Source organism: Scyliorhinus torazame, chromosome 3 (assembly GCF_047496885.1).
Source record: "Scyliorhinus torazame isolate Kashiwa2021f chromosome 3, sScyTor2.1, whole genome shotgun sequence".
In the NCBI taxonomy this organism is placed as follows: domain Eukaryota; kingdom Metazoa; phylum Chordata; class Chondrichthyes; order Carcharhiniformes; family Scyliorhinidae; genus Scyliorhinus; species Scyliorhinus torazame.
Window position 1 is genome coordinate 297,887,286 of NC_092709.1, and position 21,672 is coordinate 297,908,957.

The window sequence follows — 21,672 nt, forward strand, 5'->3', positions numbered from 1 at the left end:
GATGTCGTTTCCAGTGCCTGGGTCGATGCCAGGTGGTCCATCTGGTTTCATTTCTTTTTTGTGTTTTTCTAGACGTTGAATACAACTGAGTGGCTTGCTAGGCCATTTCAGAGGTCATTTAAGAGTCAACCACATTGCTGTGGGGCTGGCGACATGTTGAAGATGGTGGGGTGGGTTGAAAAAGTAGTTAAAAAGGCACATGGGATCCTGGGCTTCATAAATAGAGGCATAGAGTACATAAACAGGGAAGATGTGGCTAACATTTCTATAACATTGGTTTGACTCCTAGTTATGGACCAAGATTTTGAAAACTCCAAAGTGTATCATGGAGCTCACCTGACCCCTACTATTTATAGATTTTCATTTGGAGGAGCATAAGGATCTACCTCTCAGGTGTTACTCAACAAGAGGCCTTAAGCACTTTTAAACAAAACAAAGTTTATTCTACGAATTCAGTTAACATTTTATAAACATACACAGTAAGCATTTTTTATCAACTACATACATAAATTCCGCACACAGCTACAGTTCTCTCTCTCTCTCTCTCTCTCTCTATATTCCCTTTCTGCTGTTTCAACTTTATAACAACATCCAGGAAAACCCTTTTAACGAAACAGTAGGTTTGAATTATTTACAGAAAACAGTTATCACTTTTAACTTATCAAGTGATCTGGACACCTTTTAACGTCCAGAGAGAGGGAGAAAAGGAGGCTTCTTTTTCTGAATCCAGCTTCCAACAGTAAACCGAAAGTACAACCCAGAGCCACTGCCCAGCTCCAGCTCAAAATGAAAGTAAAACCCAGAGCCACAGCCCAGCTCCACCAACACAAGCCATCACTGAAGCCATGTGATAATACAAACGTTTCTTAAAGGGACACTCGCATGACACTTCTGCTGAAGATTTGTGTCCAATTCTGTGCATTCTTGGAAGAATCTGATGGCTTTAGAGAGGATGCAGAACAGATCTACGAGAATGCTTCCAGAGATGAGGGACTTCAGTTATGTGGGTAGATTGTGTCATGTCCCAATATTTTGTGAACTTTCATTCAAAATTGGACACACTATTAAATGGCTGCTGCAAATCATGTGACTTTTGGTATTTTGAGCTCCAGAAAGTCCTATGTCTCAATCAAATACTCAATTAAATATGGGGATCCACAGGCATCCGGGGAATTCACGCATCCCTTTGTTTAAGAATGGATCATGAACAAAAGAGCTATAACACTTCAATTGGCCTGCGCCTGTCTCTTTCACCCTGGCCAAAAGGGAACATAGAACTCTATGTAAGACAAAATTGGTCTTATCAATTGTAGTATGATGGTTACCCCCATCCTAACAAGGCTGGATGTCAAACAACAGCAGTGATCGGAATTATCATGCACACCACTCTGCTTTTGAATAAAGGACTTTGAGCCTATGCAAGTCACATGATGAGGGAACCATTTTTGTTGTCTGCTTTTAAAACCAGCAAGCAGCTGCTTGCAGACAGAGTTTGACCCAAAGTCATCAAACTAGCTGAAAATCCTGAGGTGGAGATTGGACTGGGGCGAGCACAGTCGGAAGTCTTACAACAGGTTAAAGTCCAACAGGTTTGGTACAAATCACTAGCTTTCGGAGCACTGCTCCTTCTCGGGAGATTCACCTGAGGAAGGAGCAGTGCTCGAAAACTAGTGATTTGAAACAAACCTGTTGGACTTTAACCTGGTGTTGTGTAAGGCTTCTTACCAAGCTGACAATCAGCCAAGTAGTAATAGACAGCAGCACCCTGAACGTGGCAGTTCCTAACATAGAAACATGTTCCAGTTAAAGTTCACCTGAGAATAAATCACTATCCTGCTGCCAGCTCAAAATGACGTCCCGATAGTGGGATTCAGAACGGAACCCCATGCGATTCCCTCCATGCATAAATTTGCATGGCTGGGGAGAGTGAATCGTCCCCCCCACCCCAGCAACAGTGTTAAGCACAAACAATTCAGCAGTGGCGAGAGAACATGGGGTGGGATTCTCCGACTCCCCGCCGGGTCGGAGAATTGCCGGGGGTTGGCTTGAATCCCGCCCCCACCGTCCTCCTAATTCTCCGGCCCCCCAAAAATCGGCGCGGCATGAGTCACGCTGCCCGCCTCAGAGAATGAGGCGCGACTCAGTGGGTGCCAGGGCTGCCCGAATTCTCCGGCCCGCGAGGGCCGAAGTCCCGCCCGTCTTTTGCCAGGCCCGCTGACGTAAATTGCAGTCGGTCCCTTACCGGCGGGATCTGGCGGCGCGGGTGGGCTCCGGGGTTCTTGGCGGGGCGCAGGGGGATCTGGCCCCAGGAGGTGCCCTCACGGTGGCCTGGCCCGCAATCGGTGCCCACCGATCCGTGGGCGGGCCTGTGCCGTGGGAGCACTCTATCCTTCCGCACCGGAGGCTGTACCAATCCGCCATTCCCAGTGCAGAAACTAAGCCCTCTGCGCATGCGTGGGGATGACGCCAGCACGCGCTCCCGCGCATGCGCCAACTGGCTCCGGTTGGCGTGGCGCCAAGCCCCTTTCCCGCCGGCCGGCGAGGCGCAAACCACTCTGGGGTGGGCCTAGCCCCTAAAGGTGTGGAGGGTTCTGCATCTTTGGGGCGGCCCGATGCCGGAGTGGTTCACACCACTCCGTCCCGACGGGACCCCCCTCCCCGCCGGATAGGGGAGAATCCCGCCTGTTGTCTCCCAAACAGAGAATCTAGCTCGTGTTCTCTTTTACTTACTTGTTTTTCCCACTTAATGACCGATTTACAACAATGCTACATATGGTTGTATTGATCAATTTCCTATATTTTTTTTTCAAAATTGCACACCATTCTACATGAATAAGTCATATTTTAATGAGTTGCATTCCACTACACCCAAGGTGTGTATATTAAGACATGATGGCACAACATGGGTTGATAGGGAGGTAAAGCTAATTTCTTCATATAGATTAAATATAGTGCATGTTATAGCATGGATAATTAAGTGTTGTTACATTAGCCAGATATTTTAAATTCTGGTGCATGTATCATTCCCCCTCATTTAAATTTATTGTAACGCTGATAACACTGGTCTATTTGCAGCTTTTACATGTATAGGTTGATATTTGGTTTTTCTCCTGCTTTAAGAGATTTATTAAGGCAATCTACAAAGTATTGAAAATTTAGAGACATATAGACCCCAACTACTATCCACTTGGTTAATGTTATTTTAGTTAGGTCTATGAAAGCTTTATCATCATGGAATTTTTGTAGTACCCACATTATGGGTTGGATTTTCGCTTCCGAGATGCAATGCTTGAGTCGGGAAATTTCTCAGCTCAGCGCTCACGCCTTGGGAGTGCCCCGATTGACACAATTTTTGCTTAAGTGGGGCAGATGCAATATGGAGTCGATGCTTCCAGGTACAGATTGGAGGCAGCCACAGGGGCTGCTGGGTGCTGAGGCAGGCTGTTTAACAAATTCTCTCAGTTCTCTGCGACTTTGTCCCTGTTTTCTTGATAAATATTAAGCACTCGCACCTCATCACCCACCCTCCACACTCCCCATGCACATCAATGCTAACTCACGACAATCCATGCCCCCCCCACCCATTACACTTTGCCCTCGCACCCTCCATGTCCATTCCTTCAGTAACCACCACGTGCAGACCTCAGAAGTCAACGTTGAAAAGAAATAAAGTATTATCTAAATATCTATTACAGCCATGACTATAATTAAAAGAACACTCCCATTCACAAAAGCCCATTCAAAATGTTAAAAGCTCCTCAAGTAATGAATCCCATGGTGCGGCACAGTGTCACAGTGGTTACCACTGCTGCCTCACAGATCCAGGGACCTGGGTTGAATTCCGGCCTCAGGTAACTGTCTGTATGGAGTTGCACTTTCTCCCTGTGTCTATGTGGGTTTCCTCCGGGTGCTCCGGTTTCCTCCCACAGGCCAAAGATGTGCAGGTTAGGTGGATTGACCATGCTAAATTGCCCCTTAGTGGCCAAAAGATTAGATGGGGTTACTGGGTTATGGGCATAGGGTGGAGGTGTGGGTTTAAGTAGTGTGCTCTTTCCAAGGGCCGGTGCAGACTGGTAGGGCCAAATAGCTTCCTTCTGCACTGAATTCTATGATTCAATGACATAGACTTGTATTCAGAACTGCGAATCCAAGGTAGCTAATCCTTTAATACCGTCTTTGAACTGTCAATCAAACTAAACTGTCAGCTGGAATAATTGTATGTTGTGGACAGAAGCCAACCAACAATAATGATATTATAGTTCTTGAGGAAATGTCGACAGATGGCTAAAATTGCTGTGATAGATTTTTAAAACTTTTACTGGCACCGAAAAGGCTTGCATTTTAAATAACTTACCAGCTTGACATTTCAACAGACTCTTCCCACCCTTCTTGAGCATTTACCTCTTCCATAAATTTATGACTCCTATGCTGTAGGTTAAGACCCTTGCTATCGCAAAAATAGAGTGTTTGAATTCAACATTGGGTTCAGATGGCCTGCTGAGTTTGGCTTTCCTTTGTGTAAGTCATGTCCAGCCTCTTTCTCCAACTGGCAAAAATGAGATCTGTCAAAAATGGGGGCAAGGCTTCGGCATCTGACACCTATTCCAAAGAAGGCTCGATTCTTTATAAGAAAATGGCAATATTTAGCATTGTCATTTTGTCGATTTTTCTAAAGAAGACAATAGAAATTGGGTTATATTCATGTATGTTTGTGCACATCAACTAATGATACTGGTTATTGAGTTGAGTGCAGAACCTGTCTGCAGTTCTGGCATCACTTGCATGAAGAACTTCATTGCCTCGTGTTTTTCCTCCACACCTGCTAATTGCTGACTGGCGTTGCATGACCAATACCATGCCAGCCTGAGTAGGCACTGGCAGCATGATCCCAGTGTTCCTCATACCCCAGCCATTTTTGCGATGATTCGCTGCTAGCTTACAGTCAAACCTACTGTAAAAATATTAACGATTGTTTGAATTGAATAGCTAATTTAAAATTTCCAGACCAGCCCGTTCTGCCTACCATGTATGCTTTCTCTAATTTAGTATTTTACTGAAATATATTAAGATTCACACTATTATTTTAACAATTTGTACAGGCAAATTAATTTTTGACATGTATGATCCCAGCCTTCTTTTACTCTTTGTGACCATGCTTTATTGACTCGCAGTTGATATTGGAATGTTTTGAACAAAAGCCTGTCAGGAATAGTAAGGAGAAAAAGTCACTGCTAGGAGTAGTCTATAGGCCACCAAATAGTAACATTACGGTGGAGCGGGCAATAAACAAAGAAATAATTGATGCATGTAGAAATGGTACAGCAGTTATCATGGGGGATTTTAATCTACATGTCGATTGGTTTAACCAGGTCGGTCAAGGCAGTCTTGAGGAGGAGTTTATAGAATGTATCCGCGATAGTTTCCTAGAACAGTATGTAATGGAGCCTACAAGGGAACAAGCAATCCTAGATCTGGTCCCGTGTAATAAGACAGGATTGATTAATGAGCTCATAGTTAGGGATCCTTTCAGAAAGAGCGATCACAATATGGTGAAATTTAAAATACAGATGGAGGATGAGAAGGTAGAATCAAACACTAGTGTTTTGTGCTTAAACAAAGGAGATTATAATGGGATGAGAGAAGAGCTGGCTAAGGTAGACTGGGAGCAAAGTCTTTATGGTGAAACAGTTGAGGAGCAGTGGCGAACCTTCCAAGCGATTTTTCACAGTGCTCAGCAAACGTTTATACCAACAAAAAGGAAGGAAGGTAGAAAGAGGGAAAATCGACCGAGGATAGCTATGGAAATAAGGGAGAATTGAAGGAAAAAGCATACAAAGTGGCAAAGATTAGTGGGAGACTAGAGGATTGAGATATCTTTAGGGGGCAACAGAAAGCTACTAAAAAAGCTATAAAGAAGAGTAAGATAAATTATGTGAGTAAACTTGCTCAGAATATAAAAACATGGTAAAAATTTCGACAAATATATAAAACAAAAAAGAGTGGCGAAGGCAAATATTGGTCCTTCAGAGGATGAGAAGGGGGATTTAATAATGGGAGATGAGGTAATGGCTGAGGAACTGAACAGGATTTTTGAGTTGGTCTTCACAGTGGAGGACACAAATAACATGCCAGTGACTGATGGAAATGAGGCAATGACAGATGAGGACCTTGAGACAATTGTTATCACTAAGGAGGTAGTGATGGGCAAGCTGATGGGGCTAAAGGTAGACAAATCTCCTGGCCCTGATGGAATGCATCCCAGGGTACTAAAAGAGATTCCTGGGGAAATTGCAAATCCACTCGTGATAATTTACCAAAATTCACTAGAATCTGGGAAGGTCCTGGCGGATTGGAAATTAGCAAACGTGACACCACTGTTTAAAAAAGGAGGTAGGCAAAAAGCGGGTAATTGTAGGCCAGTTAGCTTAACTTCGATAGCAAGGAAGATGCTGGAATCTATCATTAAAGAAGAAATAGCGAGGCATCTGGATAGAAATTGTCCCATTGGACAGACGCAGCATGGGTTCATAAAGGGCAGGTTGTGCCAAACTAATTTAGTGGAATTTTTTGAGGACATTACCAGTGCGGTAGACAACGGGGAGCCAATGGATGTGGTATATCTGGATTTCCAGAAAGCTTTTGACAAGGTGCCGCACAAAATGCTGCTGCATAAGATAATGATGCACGGCATTAAGGGTAAAGTAGTAGCATGGATAGAGGATTGGTTAATTAATAGGAACCAAAGAGTGGGGGTTAATGGGTGTTTCTCTGCTTGGCAATCAGTAGCTAGTGGTATCCCTCCGGGATCAGTGTTGGGCCTACAATTGTTCACAATTGTTCACAGTTTACATCGATGATTTGGAGTTGGGGATCAAATGCAATGTGTCCAAGTTTGCAGACGACACTAGATGAAATGAAATGAAATGAAAATCGCTTATTGTCACAAGTAGACTTCAAATGAAGTTACTGTGAAAAGCCCTTGTCGCCACATTCCAGCGCCTGTTTGGGGAGGTTGTTACGGGAATTGAACCGTGCTGCTGGCCTGCCTTGGTCTGCTTTCAAAGCCAGCGATTTAGCCCAGTGTGCTAAACAGCCCCTAAAATAGTAAAGCAAAAAGTGCAGAGGATACTGGAAGTCTGCAGAGGGATTTGGATAGTTTAAGTGAATGGGCTAGGGTCTGGCAGATGGAATACAATGTTGACAAATGTGAGGTTATCCATTTTGGTAGGAATAACAGCAAAAGGGATTATTATTTAAATGATAAAATATTAAAACATGCCGCTGTGCAGAGGGACCTGGGTGTCCTAGTTAGTCTCAAAAATGGGTCTCAAAAAGTTGGTCTACAGGTGCAACAGGTGATTAAGAAGGCGAAAGGAGTTTTGTCCTTCGTTGCTAGAGGGATGGAGTTTAAGACTAGGGAGGTTATGCTGCAACTGTATAAGGTGTTAGTGAGGCCACAGCTGGAGTATTGTGTTCAGTTTTGGTCTCCTTACCTGAGAAAGTACGTACTGGCGCTGGAGGGTGTGCAGAGGAGATTCACTAGGTTAATCCCAGAGCTGAAGGGGTTGGATTACAAGGAGAGGTTGAGTAGACTGAAACTGTACTCGTTGGAATTTAGAAGGATGCGGGGGATCTTATAGAAACATATAAAATTATGAAGGGAATAGATAGGATAGATGCGGGCAGGTTGTTTCCACTGGCGGGTGAAAGCAGAACTAGGGGGCATAGCCTCAAAATAAGGGGAAGTAGATTTAGGACTGAGTTTAGGAGGAACTTCTTCACCCAAAGTGTTGTGAATCTATGGAATTCCTGCCCAGCGAAGCAGTTGAAGTTCCTTCATTAAATGTTTTCAAGATAAAGATAGATAGTTTTTTGAAGAATAAGGGGTTATGGTATTCGGGCGGGAAAGTGGAAATGAGTCCACAAAAGATCAGCCGTTATCTTATTGAATGGTGAAGCAGGCTTGAAGGGCCAGATGGCCTACTCCTGCTCCTAGTTCTTATGTTCTTATTTCAGATTGAATTATGGTCATAGATTTGTGTAAATTTAGAAGAGTCTTCAATGATACAATTGATTATGCTTGAATGTGTCCTTGATGTATTTGCGTTTGAGAGCAGTGTGGACCTTGTGCACTCTTCCACACTCCGCCTGCCCTCCCATTTGCCCCACAATTGGCTGGCATGCCTTCAGCTGCCAAAGGTCCCTTGTTCTGGAATTCTTCCTAAACTCTTCCGCATCTCCCCGTTTAAGACGTTTTTTTAAACTCATCTCTTTGCCTAAGCTTTAACTCACCTCACTTAATACCCTCTTCTTTGGCTTGTTTTCCATTTTTGTCTAATTATACACCAGTGAAGCACCTTGAAATGTTTTTCAATGTTTAAAGTACTATATCTTTTTAAATTCACAACGTTTTAGCTTTTACTTTTTATTCATTTTTTTTATTAGGACAAATATCTACATACAAATTGCTTGGCAGCATTAGCCAACATGTCTGCTCAGTTTCGTTCACTACATCAGTATGCAGCTCAGAGAATTATCAGGTAAGCTCATTTTGATATTCTTGCAGAATCTGTGATCATCATAGGATTAAACTTTGCTAAATGTTAAAAAGCACCACATGTTCTAAGCCATTTTGGCTTCATTAAGTACTCGGGTGTCTTTTTAAAAAATTGTTGGTTCTGTGGTTCTTGTGTTATGGAGCAATAAAGCTTTGAGGGAGTTTAATATGACTTGTGTCAAAAAAGCAGGTGCAAAGTTCTGGAGAAATAATTTTGAAAATAAAGACATTAGAAGAAAGTACTTTGCAGAGAAGTACTTACTTTTGTTAAATTCACAATGATACAATTTACGTCTTGGTAACTTAAGAATAATGTTGATGCTACCCTCAAATGAAGAGTATGCAAATAGAAATTTTCCATCATTATTTCCAAGTCCCACCTCTGTACTGGACCTGTGTGGACCTGTGGACTAAAAGCATACTTGACCATACCTTCTCAAGACGACTAGGATTGGCAATCAATATGCTTTGCCAGCATTTCGTAATTCTTTAAAAATAGGACTTTTTAAGGAATGGAGTTTAACATGCATGCTCAGTCTTCTATTTGACATACTTATTAGCTGCGTATGGGCGGTTAAAAGTGCAAAATGCCAGTTTGCCTGAGGCAGCCTTTCATTGGCATCATGTGGATAGAAGATAAATCAGAAAATCTAACCTATACACTGGACACATTTCCTTTGTGCTAGGTATGACTTTTCTTCTTCTAAAATGTGTATACATGCAAGTCAAAATACCTGAAAGGGAGTGGTTATCCTGGAGGACCTAGCAACATGGAGCTATCAGCATACAGAGATGATATAGCTAAACTGAAAACAACCCTTGACCAGATTAAATGGCAGTTGGTACTCCTGCAATATACCATTGTGTGTTTAACATTGGTAAATGCTTTTCTGCAAAGTACCTTCTGTACCTTCTTCCATCGATGCTGCTGACCTGAACACTTTATCTTTATATTACCTTCTAAAGTGTTTCTTTTCAAAATTATATCTCCAATACTTTGTGCCTGCCTTGTTGACACAAGTCAAATTCAAGTCCCTCAAAAGTTGGTTGCTTCAGGGTGGTGCAGTGGTTAGCACTGCTGCCTCACGGCGCTGAGGACCCGGGTTCAATCCCGGCTTTGGGTCACTGTCCATGTGGAGTTTGCATGGATCTCACCCCCTCAACCCAAAGAAGTACAGGGTAGGTGGATTGGCCATGTTAAATTGCCCCTTAATTGGAAAAAAAATTGTTTGCTCCATAATATGAGAAAAACAGGACCAACAATATAAAGAAGTATTTAATGAAGCAAAAATTGATTGCTTTTTATTTGATGAAGGTCGGAGGTTTGAGAGGTGTTGCTGATGAAACCGTAGCGATTTGCTGCAGTGCATTCTGCAGATAGTATGCATTGTAGTTGCAGTACACTCATGTTGGAGAGTGGATATTTAAGCTGCAGGAGGATGAGTTGCTGAACAAACAGACTTGTTTTGTGATGTGAACTTTCAGTGTAGTTGCAACTGTAAACTATCCAAGTAAGTTGACAGTTTTCCATCATGCCCCTTAATTTTACCTAGTAGGTGGTGGGAGGCTTTGAACAGTAAGCAAATTACCCACACCATGACCCGTGCAGTGACCGCATTTATCCATCTGGCCAATGATGACCACCTCCGCCTCCCCAGAACATTGATGTTTACAGATTTGTTGATGCCATTGGATGATGGGGTGATGGTGTTGTGGGGTGTTGTGCCATGGTTTGGTGTTCATTGGTTAAGTTCACTTTGTTGAAGATGGTCATTGCCTGGCACTTGTGTGGCATGAACATCGTTGAATCTATGATCTCACATTGAGGAACTTGTGCAGTGATACCTTGGGACTGAGCTGATTGGCCTCCAATACCCACAATCATCATCATGTGCTAGGTATAACTTCAGCCAATGGTTCTGCAGTCTCCCATTGGCTTCAGTTTTCTTATATACCTTGATGCCAAACGCTACGTTGACGACAAAGGCAGTCATTTTCACTTCGCCTAGAATTCAACTCTTTTGTCTATATTTTAACCAGGACTCTAATGAGGTCAAGGTCAAAGTGGGCCTGATGGAACCCAAATTGAGCATTGTTGAACAAACCCCAGTTGAGAACACGGCCAATGACATCTTCCAGACATCTTAAATCATTTGCAGATGATTGAGAGTAGGCTGTTGGGACAGTAATTTACTGAATTTGATTTCTCCTGTTTTTGTGGACTGGACACCTAGGCGATTTTCTATAATGTCAAGGAAACGGTGGTGATGTAGTTTTATTGGAATACCCTGTGCCACAACTGGGATGTTGATGGACCCATAGCATTTCCTTTCCTTTGTTGGACCCCTCCCCCTGTGGGAATTTTGTGGGAAATTGGACTCCACAGATAGCGGAATTTGTTTTGGTCTTGTTTGGACGGTGATCCCTCCAACTCTGTCCCTCTCCCTTACGGGATCACTGGGAAGATTTTGCTTTTGTTCAATATGAGTTTATAGCCAGAGAAGGCTCAAAACTACTTCAAGAGCTTCATGGTCCCTTCCATACAGGCCTGGGGGTCTAAGATGTAGAGGGGCAGGTCATCCGCATAGAGTGAGACTCTATGCGCTCTGACACTCTCTGGATACATCTCCAGCCATTCGCCATTCGATTGCCAAGGTGAACAGCTGTGGGGATAGTGCACATCCCTACCTTGTGCCTCTGTGCAGCTGGAAGTATTTAGAGCTGGTGGTGTTAGTCTGCACGCTCGCCATGGGAGTGTTATGCAGAAGTTTCACCCAGGCGGTGAACTCAAATTCTAGCCCAAACCGCTCTCGCACCTCGGGGTATTTCCACTCGACTCTGTCGAAGGCCTTTTCAGGGTCCAGGGAGATGATCACTCTCCTTGGATGGGGTCATTATCACGTTCAGCAGGTGACTGATGTTCAGTGTGTTTTGGCCTCTGCAACCACGTCTGGTACTCAGCTCTCCAGCCACCTTGCCGGGAATTTTCATGTCTACATTGAACAGCTAGATGCGTCTGTAGGACCCGCACTCAATCGGGTCTTTGTCTTTCTTCAGTGTCAGCAATATTGAGGCTTGCACCAGTGTTGGTGGCAGTGAGCCCTTTACCAGCGAGTCTGTGAACATCTCCTGCCGGTGCGGGGCCAGTGCTGGCGCAAATGTTTTGTAGAAGTCTGCCAGGAATCCATCTGGCAACGGTGCCTTCCCTGCCTGCTGGAGTTGATACTCTCCATGACTTTCCCCAGTTCTAATGGTACCTCCAGGTCCTGTCTCCTATATACCTGCACGACTGGCATGTCCAGATGTTGAGGAACTTGGAACTGCTCCATCCTCAAGTTCCCCTCAGGGGGGGCTCGGAGATGTACAGTATCCGGTAGAAGGCCTCGAATGCTTTGTTGACCTTTTCCGGTTCGGCTACCAGCCGGCCATTGTTGTCCCTAACCTGCGCTATTTTCCTTATGGCTGCCTGCTTTTTCTGGGGAGTCAGGAGGCGGCTGGCTTTGTTTCTGTGTTCATAGAAGGTCCGCCGTGTCTGGCGGAGTTGCAATACTGTTTTGCTCGTGGAGAGCAGGTCGAAGTCTATTTGTGGCTTTTTCCTCTCCTCTAAAGCTCTACGGTCGGGGCCGCGGAGAACTGCCGGTCCTCCTTCAGTATGGAGTCGACCAGTTGTTGCCTAGCCATCCTCTCTTCCCTGTCTCTGTGCGCTTTGTAAGCAATAATCTCTCCACTCATCAGAGCCTTCAGCACCTCCCAGATCATGAAGGGTGAGACCTTCCCAGGCTGGTTATTGGTAATGTACCAATGGCCTGTGATATTGGGCGCGATTCTCCCAAAAGGGAACAAAGTCCCATTGCTAGCGTGTTTTGCCACATGTTTCCCGGTGCTCGCTCGCAGTGCCGAGAATCACACAGCTATTCAACGCAGCTTGCATTGTATAAGGGGCCTGAACAGGGAACGCACGGCTGAGGCCACACAGCCCCATTTTGTACAGTGTAGCGAGAGATCGGGGCGCCAATTTCCGAGCCCCGAGACGCACCCCGACCTCTTCTCCACCCCCCCCAAGCCGGAACGCACCATGGGAGGGTCCCCGGCAACCTCCCCCCATACCTATGCTGGGCACCCCCCGGACCCGATCGCGTGCGCCGAAAATGCCAGCTTGGCTCCTTGGCAGTGCCCATGCCAGTTGGCAGTGTCACCTGGGCACCTTGGCAGTGCCAGGTTGGCAGCACGTGGCACTGCCGAGGTACCAGGCTGGCGTTACCAGTAGTGCCAGGGCACGCAGCTGGGGGTCTCCAAACCCTTGAGAGACCCCCAAGTGTGGGATCTCAAACAGCAATGAGTCTGAGTACAAGAGGGAGATAGAGAACCTAGTGGAGTCGTGTAACGACAGCAATCGCTCCCTCAATGTCAGCAAAACTAAGGATCTAGTCCTTGACTTCAGGAAGCGAAGTATCGTACACAACCCTGTTTGCATCAATGGTATCAATGTGGAGATGGCTGACAGCTTCAAATTCCTATGTGTGTACAGCACCAAAAATCTCTCCTGGTCCACCCACATCGACGTTACGACCAAGAAAGCACAACAGCGCCTATACTTCCTCAGGAAACTAAGGGAATTCATCCTGTCCACATTGACTCTTACCAACTTTTACAGATGCACCAGAGAATTGACTCTTACCAACTTTTACAGATGCACCAGAGAAAGCATCCTATCTGGCTGTAAGATAGCCTGGTATGGCAAGTGCTCTGCCAAGACCGTAAGAAACTAAAAGTCGTAAATACAACCCAATCCATCACGCAAACCCGCCTCCCATCCGTCCACTAGGGGCTTTTCACAGTAACTTCACAAAAGCCTACTTGTGACAATAAGAGATTATTATTATTAACTCTGTCTACACCTCCCACTGCCTTGGGAAAGCAGGCAACATTATCAAAGACCCCTCGTATCCGGGTTATTCTCTCTTCCAACCTCTTCCATTGAGCAGGAGATATAAAAGTTTAAGAACATGCACTAACAAGTTCAAAAACCGCTTCTTCCCCACTGTCACCAGACTCCTGAATGGCCTTCTTATGGACTAAACTGATCTCTCCACACATCTTCTCTACTGAGTAGCGCTACACTCCGTATGCTTCACTCGATGTCTATGTTTAAGTATTTACATTTGTGTACTTATCATGTGTCCTATATTTTCATGTATGGAATGATCTGCCTGGACTGTACGCAGAACAATGCATTTCACTGTACCTCAGTATACGTGGCAATAAATCTAAATCAAATCAATTCAAATCCAGCTGCCTCTTCGCTTTTTCCAAGGCTGCCTGCATGGTGATCAGAGCCTCCGTCACCACCAGCGTGACACTCGCCCTCATATCAACTTTAATGGCCTCCTGGCGTTCCTTTGTAAGGAATTCCCTGCATTCGCTCGCTGTGTACGGCCTGGTGGTACCTCTCAGTCGGGTATGGCTGCGGTTTCGTCGCCCCACCTGTTTACCGTCTCTTCAGTTCGCCTCTCCAGGCTTTTGTTGCCTTTTATTTCTTTTCGTCCCCTGGAGCTGGTGCTGCTCGGCATGACTAGCCTTGATGTTGTTGGAAGAGGGTGAGGGGGGTGTTTTTGTCCGATTCTGGCGGGCTATTTTGAGTTTAAAGTGCCTAAATCCAAAATCTCAGGCAGATAGTCATCTTTTGTGCGTCTGCTCAGCACATCCCGTTCACCGGAAGTAGAAATAATCTTGCTTAATATTAGATTTGCTAAAAAGAGGAATGAAGCTAGGGAAAAAATCTTGGAAGGGGACTGAAATAAATGGCTTCCCAGTCCTCCCTGTATTTATTTGGAGGAAACTTTTCATCCTGTATTGGATGTCGATTAAGTGGTCTGATAATTTGGCAACAGTGAAGGACTCAAGGTGGTGCGCAGAGTGTGTTTTTAATTCATGTGGGTGTCACTTGCTAAGCCATCATTTATTGCCCATCCCTAATTGCCCTTGAGAAAATGGTGGTGAGCTGCTTTCTTGAACCATTGCAGTCATATGGTGTAAATACGCCCACAGTGCAGTTCGCGTGGTGTTCCAGGATTTTGATCCAGGGACAGTGAAGGAATGGCGATATATTTCCAAGTCAGGATGGTGAGTGATTTGGAGGGGAACTTCCAGGTGGTGGTGTTTCCATATGTCTGCTTACCTCGTCCCTCCACACGGTAGTGGTTGTGGGTTTAGAAGGTGCTGTCCAAAGATCCTTAGCAAGTTCCTGCAGTGCATCTTATAGGTGGTACACACAGTTGCCACTGTTTGTCAGGGATTGAGAGCAGGAACGTTTGTGAATGGGTTGCCAATCAAGCGGGCTGCTTTGTCCCAAATGATGATATGCTTCTTGAGTGTTGTTGAAGTTGCGCTCATCTAGGCAAGTGGAGAGTATTCCATCACACTCCTATAAGTGCCCTGAAGATGTTGGATAGGCATTGGAGAGTCAGGAGGTGAGTTACATGCTGCAGGATTCCTTGCCTCTAACCTTCTCTTGTAGCCACAGTATTTATATCGCTAGTCCTGTTGAGTTTCTGGCCAATGGATGTTGATAGTGGGAGATTCAGTGATTGAATGCCAAGTGGTGATGGTTACATTCTTTCTTTGCAATGGTTATTGTCTGGTACTTGCGTGGCACAAATGTTACTTGTCAGCCCAAGACTGGATATTGTCCAGGTCTTGCTGCATTTGAACATAGACTGTTTCAATATCTTGGGAGTTGCAAATTATGCTGAACTTTTGCAATCATCAGCAAACATTCCCACTTCTGACCTTATGATGGAAGGAAGGTAATTGATGAAGCGGCTGGATGGTTGGACATAGGACAGACAGGACATACTCCTGCAGTAATGTCCTGGAAATGAGATGATTGACCTCCAGCAAGCACATCCCTCGTCCTTTGTCCTAGGTATGACTCCAACCAGTGGACAGTCTCCCCCCCCCCCCCCCCCCCCCCCCCCCGATTTCGATTGACACCATCTTTTCTAGGATCCTTGATGCCACACTCATACAAACATATGAAATAGGAACAGGAGTAAGACACTCATCCCTTCAAACCTGCTCCACCATTCAATAAGATGATGTCTGATCTATTTGTGTGTCACGTTCTACACTCCTGTCTACCTGTGATAACCTTAGTTCTTGTTGGGCAACAGACTCAATCTACCTCCACCTTAAAAATATTAAATGAATCTGCCTCCACTGCCTTTGGAGGCAGGGTTCCAAAGCTATACAAACCTCTGAGAGAAACAAATTTACCTCATCTCTGTCCTAAAAGGGCAGCCCCTAATTTTAAAACAGTGTCCCCTAGTTCTGGACTCACATACATACTTTCTACGCCAGAGTATTCAAGATGTGATTTCATCAATTCCCTGTATAACTAAATGTCCTTACTTTCAGGTTCAATTCTTCTCAAAATAAAGGATAGCATTCCATCAGCCTCCTTAATTACTTGCTGCACATGCATACTAACTTTTGGTGATTCATCAGAATACCTAAATCCCTCCGCACCTCAGTATTCCAAAATGAACAAATGTTGCCTTGATGTCACTCTCACCTCTGGAGTTCAGCTCTTTTGCCCATATTTGAACCAAGGCTGTGATGAGGTCAGGAGCTGAGTTACCTTTGTGGAACCCAAACTGAGCATCAATGAGCATGTTATTGCTAAGCAAATGCTTCTTGATTGCACTGTTGAATACCTCTTCCATCACTTTGCTGGTAATCAGGAGTAGACTGCTGGGGCGGTAATTGGTCAGGTCAGATTTGGCCTGCTTTTTGTGTACAGGATAGCTGGGCAATTTTCAACATTTTTAGGTAGATGCCAGTCTAGTTGCTGCTAGGAACAGCTCGGCTAGGGATGTGGCAGGTTTTGGAGCACAGGCCTTCAGTACTATTCCCGGAATATTGTCAGGTTCCATAACTGTAGCAGTATCCAGTGTCTTCATCCATTTCTTGATATCAAATGGAGTGAATTGAATTGGCTGAAGACAGGCACCTGTGATGCTGGAGGCTGGGAGGGACCATCCACTCGGCACTCGTGATGTCATTGTATCTATGAAAACTAATGATCTGCTTTCGACTAATGTTGTCAGGAGAAAACATGTCCATAAGACATAGGATAAGGGCCAAAGATAGATCCTTGGGGAACACCAATAGTAATGGTGCCTGTACAGGAAGAGAAGCTATTGCAAGTGATTCTCGGGCTGTGATTAGATAGATAAAAATGGAACCAGATGGGAGTCGTGCCAACTAGCTGCATGGCATTGGAGGAGGAAGGTGCGATCAACTGTACCAAAGCCTGCAGACGAAGAAATGTTTTAACCTCTGTCACAGTCATACATTTATGACTTGGTGCTGTTTGGTATCTGTGTAAGGGTAGAAACTTGATTCGAGGAATTCAAAATTAAGATTTTGGGAAAGATGGGAACAGAATTGCGAACCGACAACTTGTTCAAGGACTTTGGAGAGTAACGGGAGTGCATGGTAGTTTTCAAGGACAGTGGGGTCAAAGTTTGGCTTTATGTGGAAAGGGGTATTGATGACAAATTGAAAGGAGAGAGGGACAACACTTGAGAGAAATGTTTACAGTATCATCTGACATGGAGGTCAGGAGGGGAAATTGGGTGAACAGTTTAGAAGGAATGGATTTGAGGGAACCAGATGTGGGTCACATAGACAAGATGAGCTCAGAGAAGGCATGAGGGGAGATCGGGAGAAACTATAGGAAGATGTGCCTCCATGGCGAGGGCAGGGGAACATTAATGGAAGTTTGGCCAGGTAAGCTAGTGGAAGGGAAGAACGCTGATTGGTATACCTCGCGGTGACAAAGAAGTCTGTGAGCTCCTTGTGCTTTTATACATTCCTAATTGGATAAAGTACTGCATTTTAGAATTGAAAGGTTTTCTTTAGGTGATACTTGAAACAGCAGGTATTGGCAATGACATTTCTGTACTTTAGTTTTTAAATACAATGAGAATATTCAGATAAATGGAGTTTTCATTCTTGCGTGTCTGTGTGTGCGCCTCTTAAAAAATAGAAACTTCCGTTTAAATAAAATGAAACTCATTTTATAATTCATAAAGTATACTGCAGGAAAATGGAATAGGAAAAGTTATGCACAAAATGTATTTAGCATTGGATCAAATAGCCCTTCAAGCTAAATAGTTAAGTACCAAAGTACCTTCTGCATGAGATTAGTTGAAATAAAGTCAGGGTGAGAACTGGTATCCTTTTGGAGGCAATCAATAGATAACCTGTAAACTGAAATGTGATATTAAGAAATAGAATCAGAGAATAGAAGCAAGTTATTCAGCCCATTATGCGTGAGCCAGTTCTTTGAAATAGCTTTTCAATTGATCCCTCTCTCCTGCTCTGATCCCATAGCTTTGTGTTTTTTCCCAAATAGTTAACATTACACTTTAACTCATACTATCTGTTGGTTATCCTTGTGCTTGAAATACATATGCTACAATAGGTTTGAAACTTTCATAAAGTATAAAGATACTTGTCCATGTGCTTTGTACCTATTCAAAACAGTTACATTCAAAAGTCATTTAAACTCGGCATGCCATTCTTTAATATTCTTTTTGCATTGCTTACCTAATCTATAAATAATTCCATCACTCCTTAATGTGTTTTACAATGCATATTTGAACTCATCAAAAGTATGCAAGATCTTGCCTGTCTGAATTAAACTGTGATAAGGAGGAACATGCATAGAAAGATTCATGAGATATTGCATTTATAAAAATAATGTTTCCATGTGTATCTGTCAACATGGCTTTGAAATCATTAGTGTTTTGAAAAATGTTTAGTGTCAGTTTGCAGGCATGTCACATTAAAAGCCCATAATCTTCCCATGAAATAATAAATAATACTTGCTGTTCTTTTCTCCACAATCAAATGCTTTAGCAAAGAATTATGATGAAAAATAATGCCTTTTAACATGAATTCTTAGCTATTATTGTTGAATAAAGAGATATTACCTTAGCTAATTGTCTGGACTCGTGACATTTAAGATGACCTTGGGTCGGAATGTTTTCAACTGCAAAAAGCAGCTGACATGAACATTATAGCAAGGTAGAAAACTGTTTGAAGTGTTTCTAGAATTCAATAATTGATTTATCAAATCCATGCCCATCTTGCAAGCCGGTCTTAGATTGAATCCATCCAATGTTTTACTAGCTAAGCCCATCCATTGCTCCCCTTCGTCATCAACATACTGCCTTTGGTGACATCATTGCAGATATGGGGTCAGCATCCATACTTCCTGACACCCAGCTCTGCCTGTCCCTTTTTTGGATCCTTTCTTTTCTTCTGTGCTATGAAATTGTTTGTCAAACATGTAAATTGACAACAACCTTCATTTGCATGGCACCATTATCACGGGAAAATATCCCAAGATACTTCACAGGAATGTAATCAGACAAAAGTTTGACACTCTGCCAAAGAATGGTGAACAGGTGACAAAAATGTGGGAAAATGTCCATTTTGCCAGGAAGAATAATAAAGGAGCATATTATCTAAATGGGAGGGGATTGCAGAGCTCTGAGATGCAGAGGGATCTGCATGTCCTGGTGCATGAATCACAAGAGGTTACTATGCAGGTACAAGTAATTAGCAAAGCTAATAGAATGTTATCGTTTATTGTGAGGGGAATTAATTACAAAGGTTTATGCTTCAGTTATTCAGTGCATTAGTGAGACCACATTTGAAGCATAATGTACAGTATTAGTCTCTTTATTTAGGGAAGGATGTAAATGCATTGGAAGTAGTTCAGAGAATGTTTACTAGATTAATACTTGGAATGGGCAAGGTTGTCTTATGAGGAAAGGCTGGGTATGTATCCACTGGTGTTTAGAAGAGTAAGAGGGGGAGTTCCGGGTGCGGCGATGACCAGCTGAGTCGCACGTTTCGGCAGCTCCCTGTGAAACGGACTTTTGGGCTCTTGATAGGAGCCCCAACGGCAATTTTAACGGCTGAAAACACCGTGCGGTAAACCAGAAGGGTGTTCCCCCTGGACACGGATGGAAAAAGGAGAGGAAAGTGGCCGGATTGCAGCGGATCCTTTGGAGCAGCGGCAAGGAAGGCAAGCAGAAACCAAGATGGCGTCGGAAGGTGGCAGTTTCATATGGGGCCCTGAACAACAAGAGTTTTTGAAACGCTGCGTGGAGGAGATAAAAAAGGAAATGAAGAAAGAGTTGTTGGCCCCGATATTACAGGCGATTGAAGGGCTGAAAGAGGAACAAAAGACCCAGGAGCAGGAGCTTCGGGTCGTGAAGGCGAAAGCAGCAGAGAATGAAAACGATATACAGGGCCTGGTGGTGAAGTCGGAGATACAGGAGGCACACCAGAAACGATCTGTGGAGAGGCTGGAGGCACTGGAAAATAACGCAAGGAGGAACAACTTGAGGATTCTTGGCCTTCCTGAAGGTGTGGAGGGGGCGGACGTCGGGGCATATGTGAGCACGATGCTGCACTCGTTAATGGGAGTGGAGGCCCCGACGGGTCCGTTGGAGGTGGAGGGAGCATACCGAGTTATGGTGCGAGGATCGAGAGCAGGAGAAGCTCCCAGAGCCATAGTGGTGAGATTTCTCCGTTTTAAGGATAGAGAAATGGTCCTTAGATGGGCGAAGAAAACTCGGTGTAGTAAATGGGAGAACGCGGTGATCCGCGTCTATCAAGATTGGAGTGCAGAGGTGGCGAGAAGGAGGGCGAGCTTTAATCGGGCCAAAGCGGTACTTCACAAAAAAAAGATAAAGTTTGGAATGCTGCAACCGGCAAGACTGTGGGTCACATATCAAGGGAGGCACCACTACTTTGAGACGGCGGATGAAGCGTGGACTTTTATTGTAGAAGAAAAATTGGAATGATTGGACTACGAAAATGAACGTTTGGAAGTGGTGGGACGAGTGGGGGGGGGGGGGGCGAAGAGGGATTGTATGATTAATCCTGCGGTATGGTAACTTTTCTTTCTCCCACAGGTGGCGATGGGGGGAGGTGGGGAGGGAGAGGGAGATGGGGCGTTGGCCATGGGAGGCGGGGCCGAGGGAGAGGCGCGGGCTTGGTTCCCGCGCTATGATAATTATGGCGGGAATAGAGAAGCAGGAAGGAGGGGGCGCCGCACGGGGCGAGCCGTGATCACGGGGGGAAAGCCGAGGTCAGCCAGAGTTTGCTGACTTCTGGGAGCAACATGGGGGGAGTAATTACGCTAGCGGGGGGTCTAGCGGGGGGGGGGAGGGGGGAATTACTGGGTTGCTGCTGCTGGGGAAAGGGGGGAGTGGGTACGGGAAAGGATGGGCGGGGGGGCACCGTCTGGGAGAAATACAGCAGCGTGGGAACTGGGTGAGAAGCTGGAAAAGATGATGGCTAACCGGCAAGGGGGGGGGGGGGTGGGAAGCCCCCCAACTCGGCTGATCACGTGGAACGTGAGGGGGCTTAACGGGCCGATAAAGAGGGCACGAGTACTCGCACACCTTAAGAAACTTAAAGCAGATGTGGTCATGTTACAGGAAACGCACCTGAAACTGATAGATCAGGTTAGGTTGCGCAAAGGATGGGTAGGGCAGGTGTTCCATTCGGGGCTGGATGCGAAAAACAGGGGGGTGGCTATATTAGTGGGGAAGCGGGTAATGTTCGAGGCAAAGACTATAGTGGCGGATAACGGGGGCAGATACGTGATGGTGAGTGGCAAAATTACAGGGAGAGATGGTGGTGTTGGTAAACGTGTATGCCCCGAATTGGGACAATGCCAATTTTATGAGGCGAATGCTAGGACGCATCCCAGACCTAGAGACCGGAAAGCTGATAATGGGGGGAGACTTTAACACGGTGTTGGAACCAAGGCTGGATAGGTCGAAGTCCAGGACTGGTAGGAGGCCGGCAGCAGCCAAGGTGCTGAAGGATTTTATGGAGTTGATGGGAGGGGTGGACCCGTGGAGATTCAGTAGACCTAGGAGTAAGGAGTTCTCGTTTTTCTCCTATGTCCATAAAGTCTATTCACGCATAGACTTTTTTGTGTTGGGTAGGGCATTGATCCCGAGGGTGAGGGGAACGGAATATACGGCTATAGCCATTTCGGATCATGCCCCACACTGGGT

General features: G+C 44.9%; 1 protein-coding gene across 3 annotated transcripts in view; it reads left to right on the forward strand.

The window, feature by feature from the left end:
• The window catches only part of dym (dymeclin), a 782,339-nt gene that overhangs the window by 348,264 nt on the left and 412,403 nt on the right, over positions 1-21,672 (forward strand). For all 3 annotated transcript variants that reach the window (XM_072497436.1, XM_072497434.1, XM_072497435.1), the window contains exon 14: positions 8,446-8,540. In XM_072497436.1, coding sequence (XP_072353537.1) covers positions 8,446-8,540 — 95 coding nt within the window. The remainder of the gene's footprint in view (positions 1-8,445; positions 8,541-21,672) is intronic.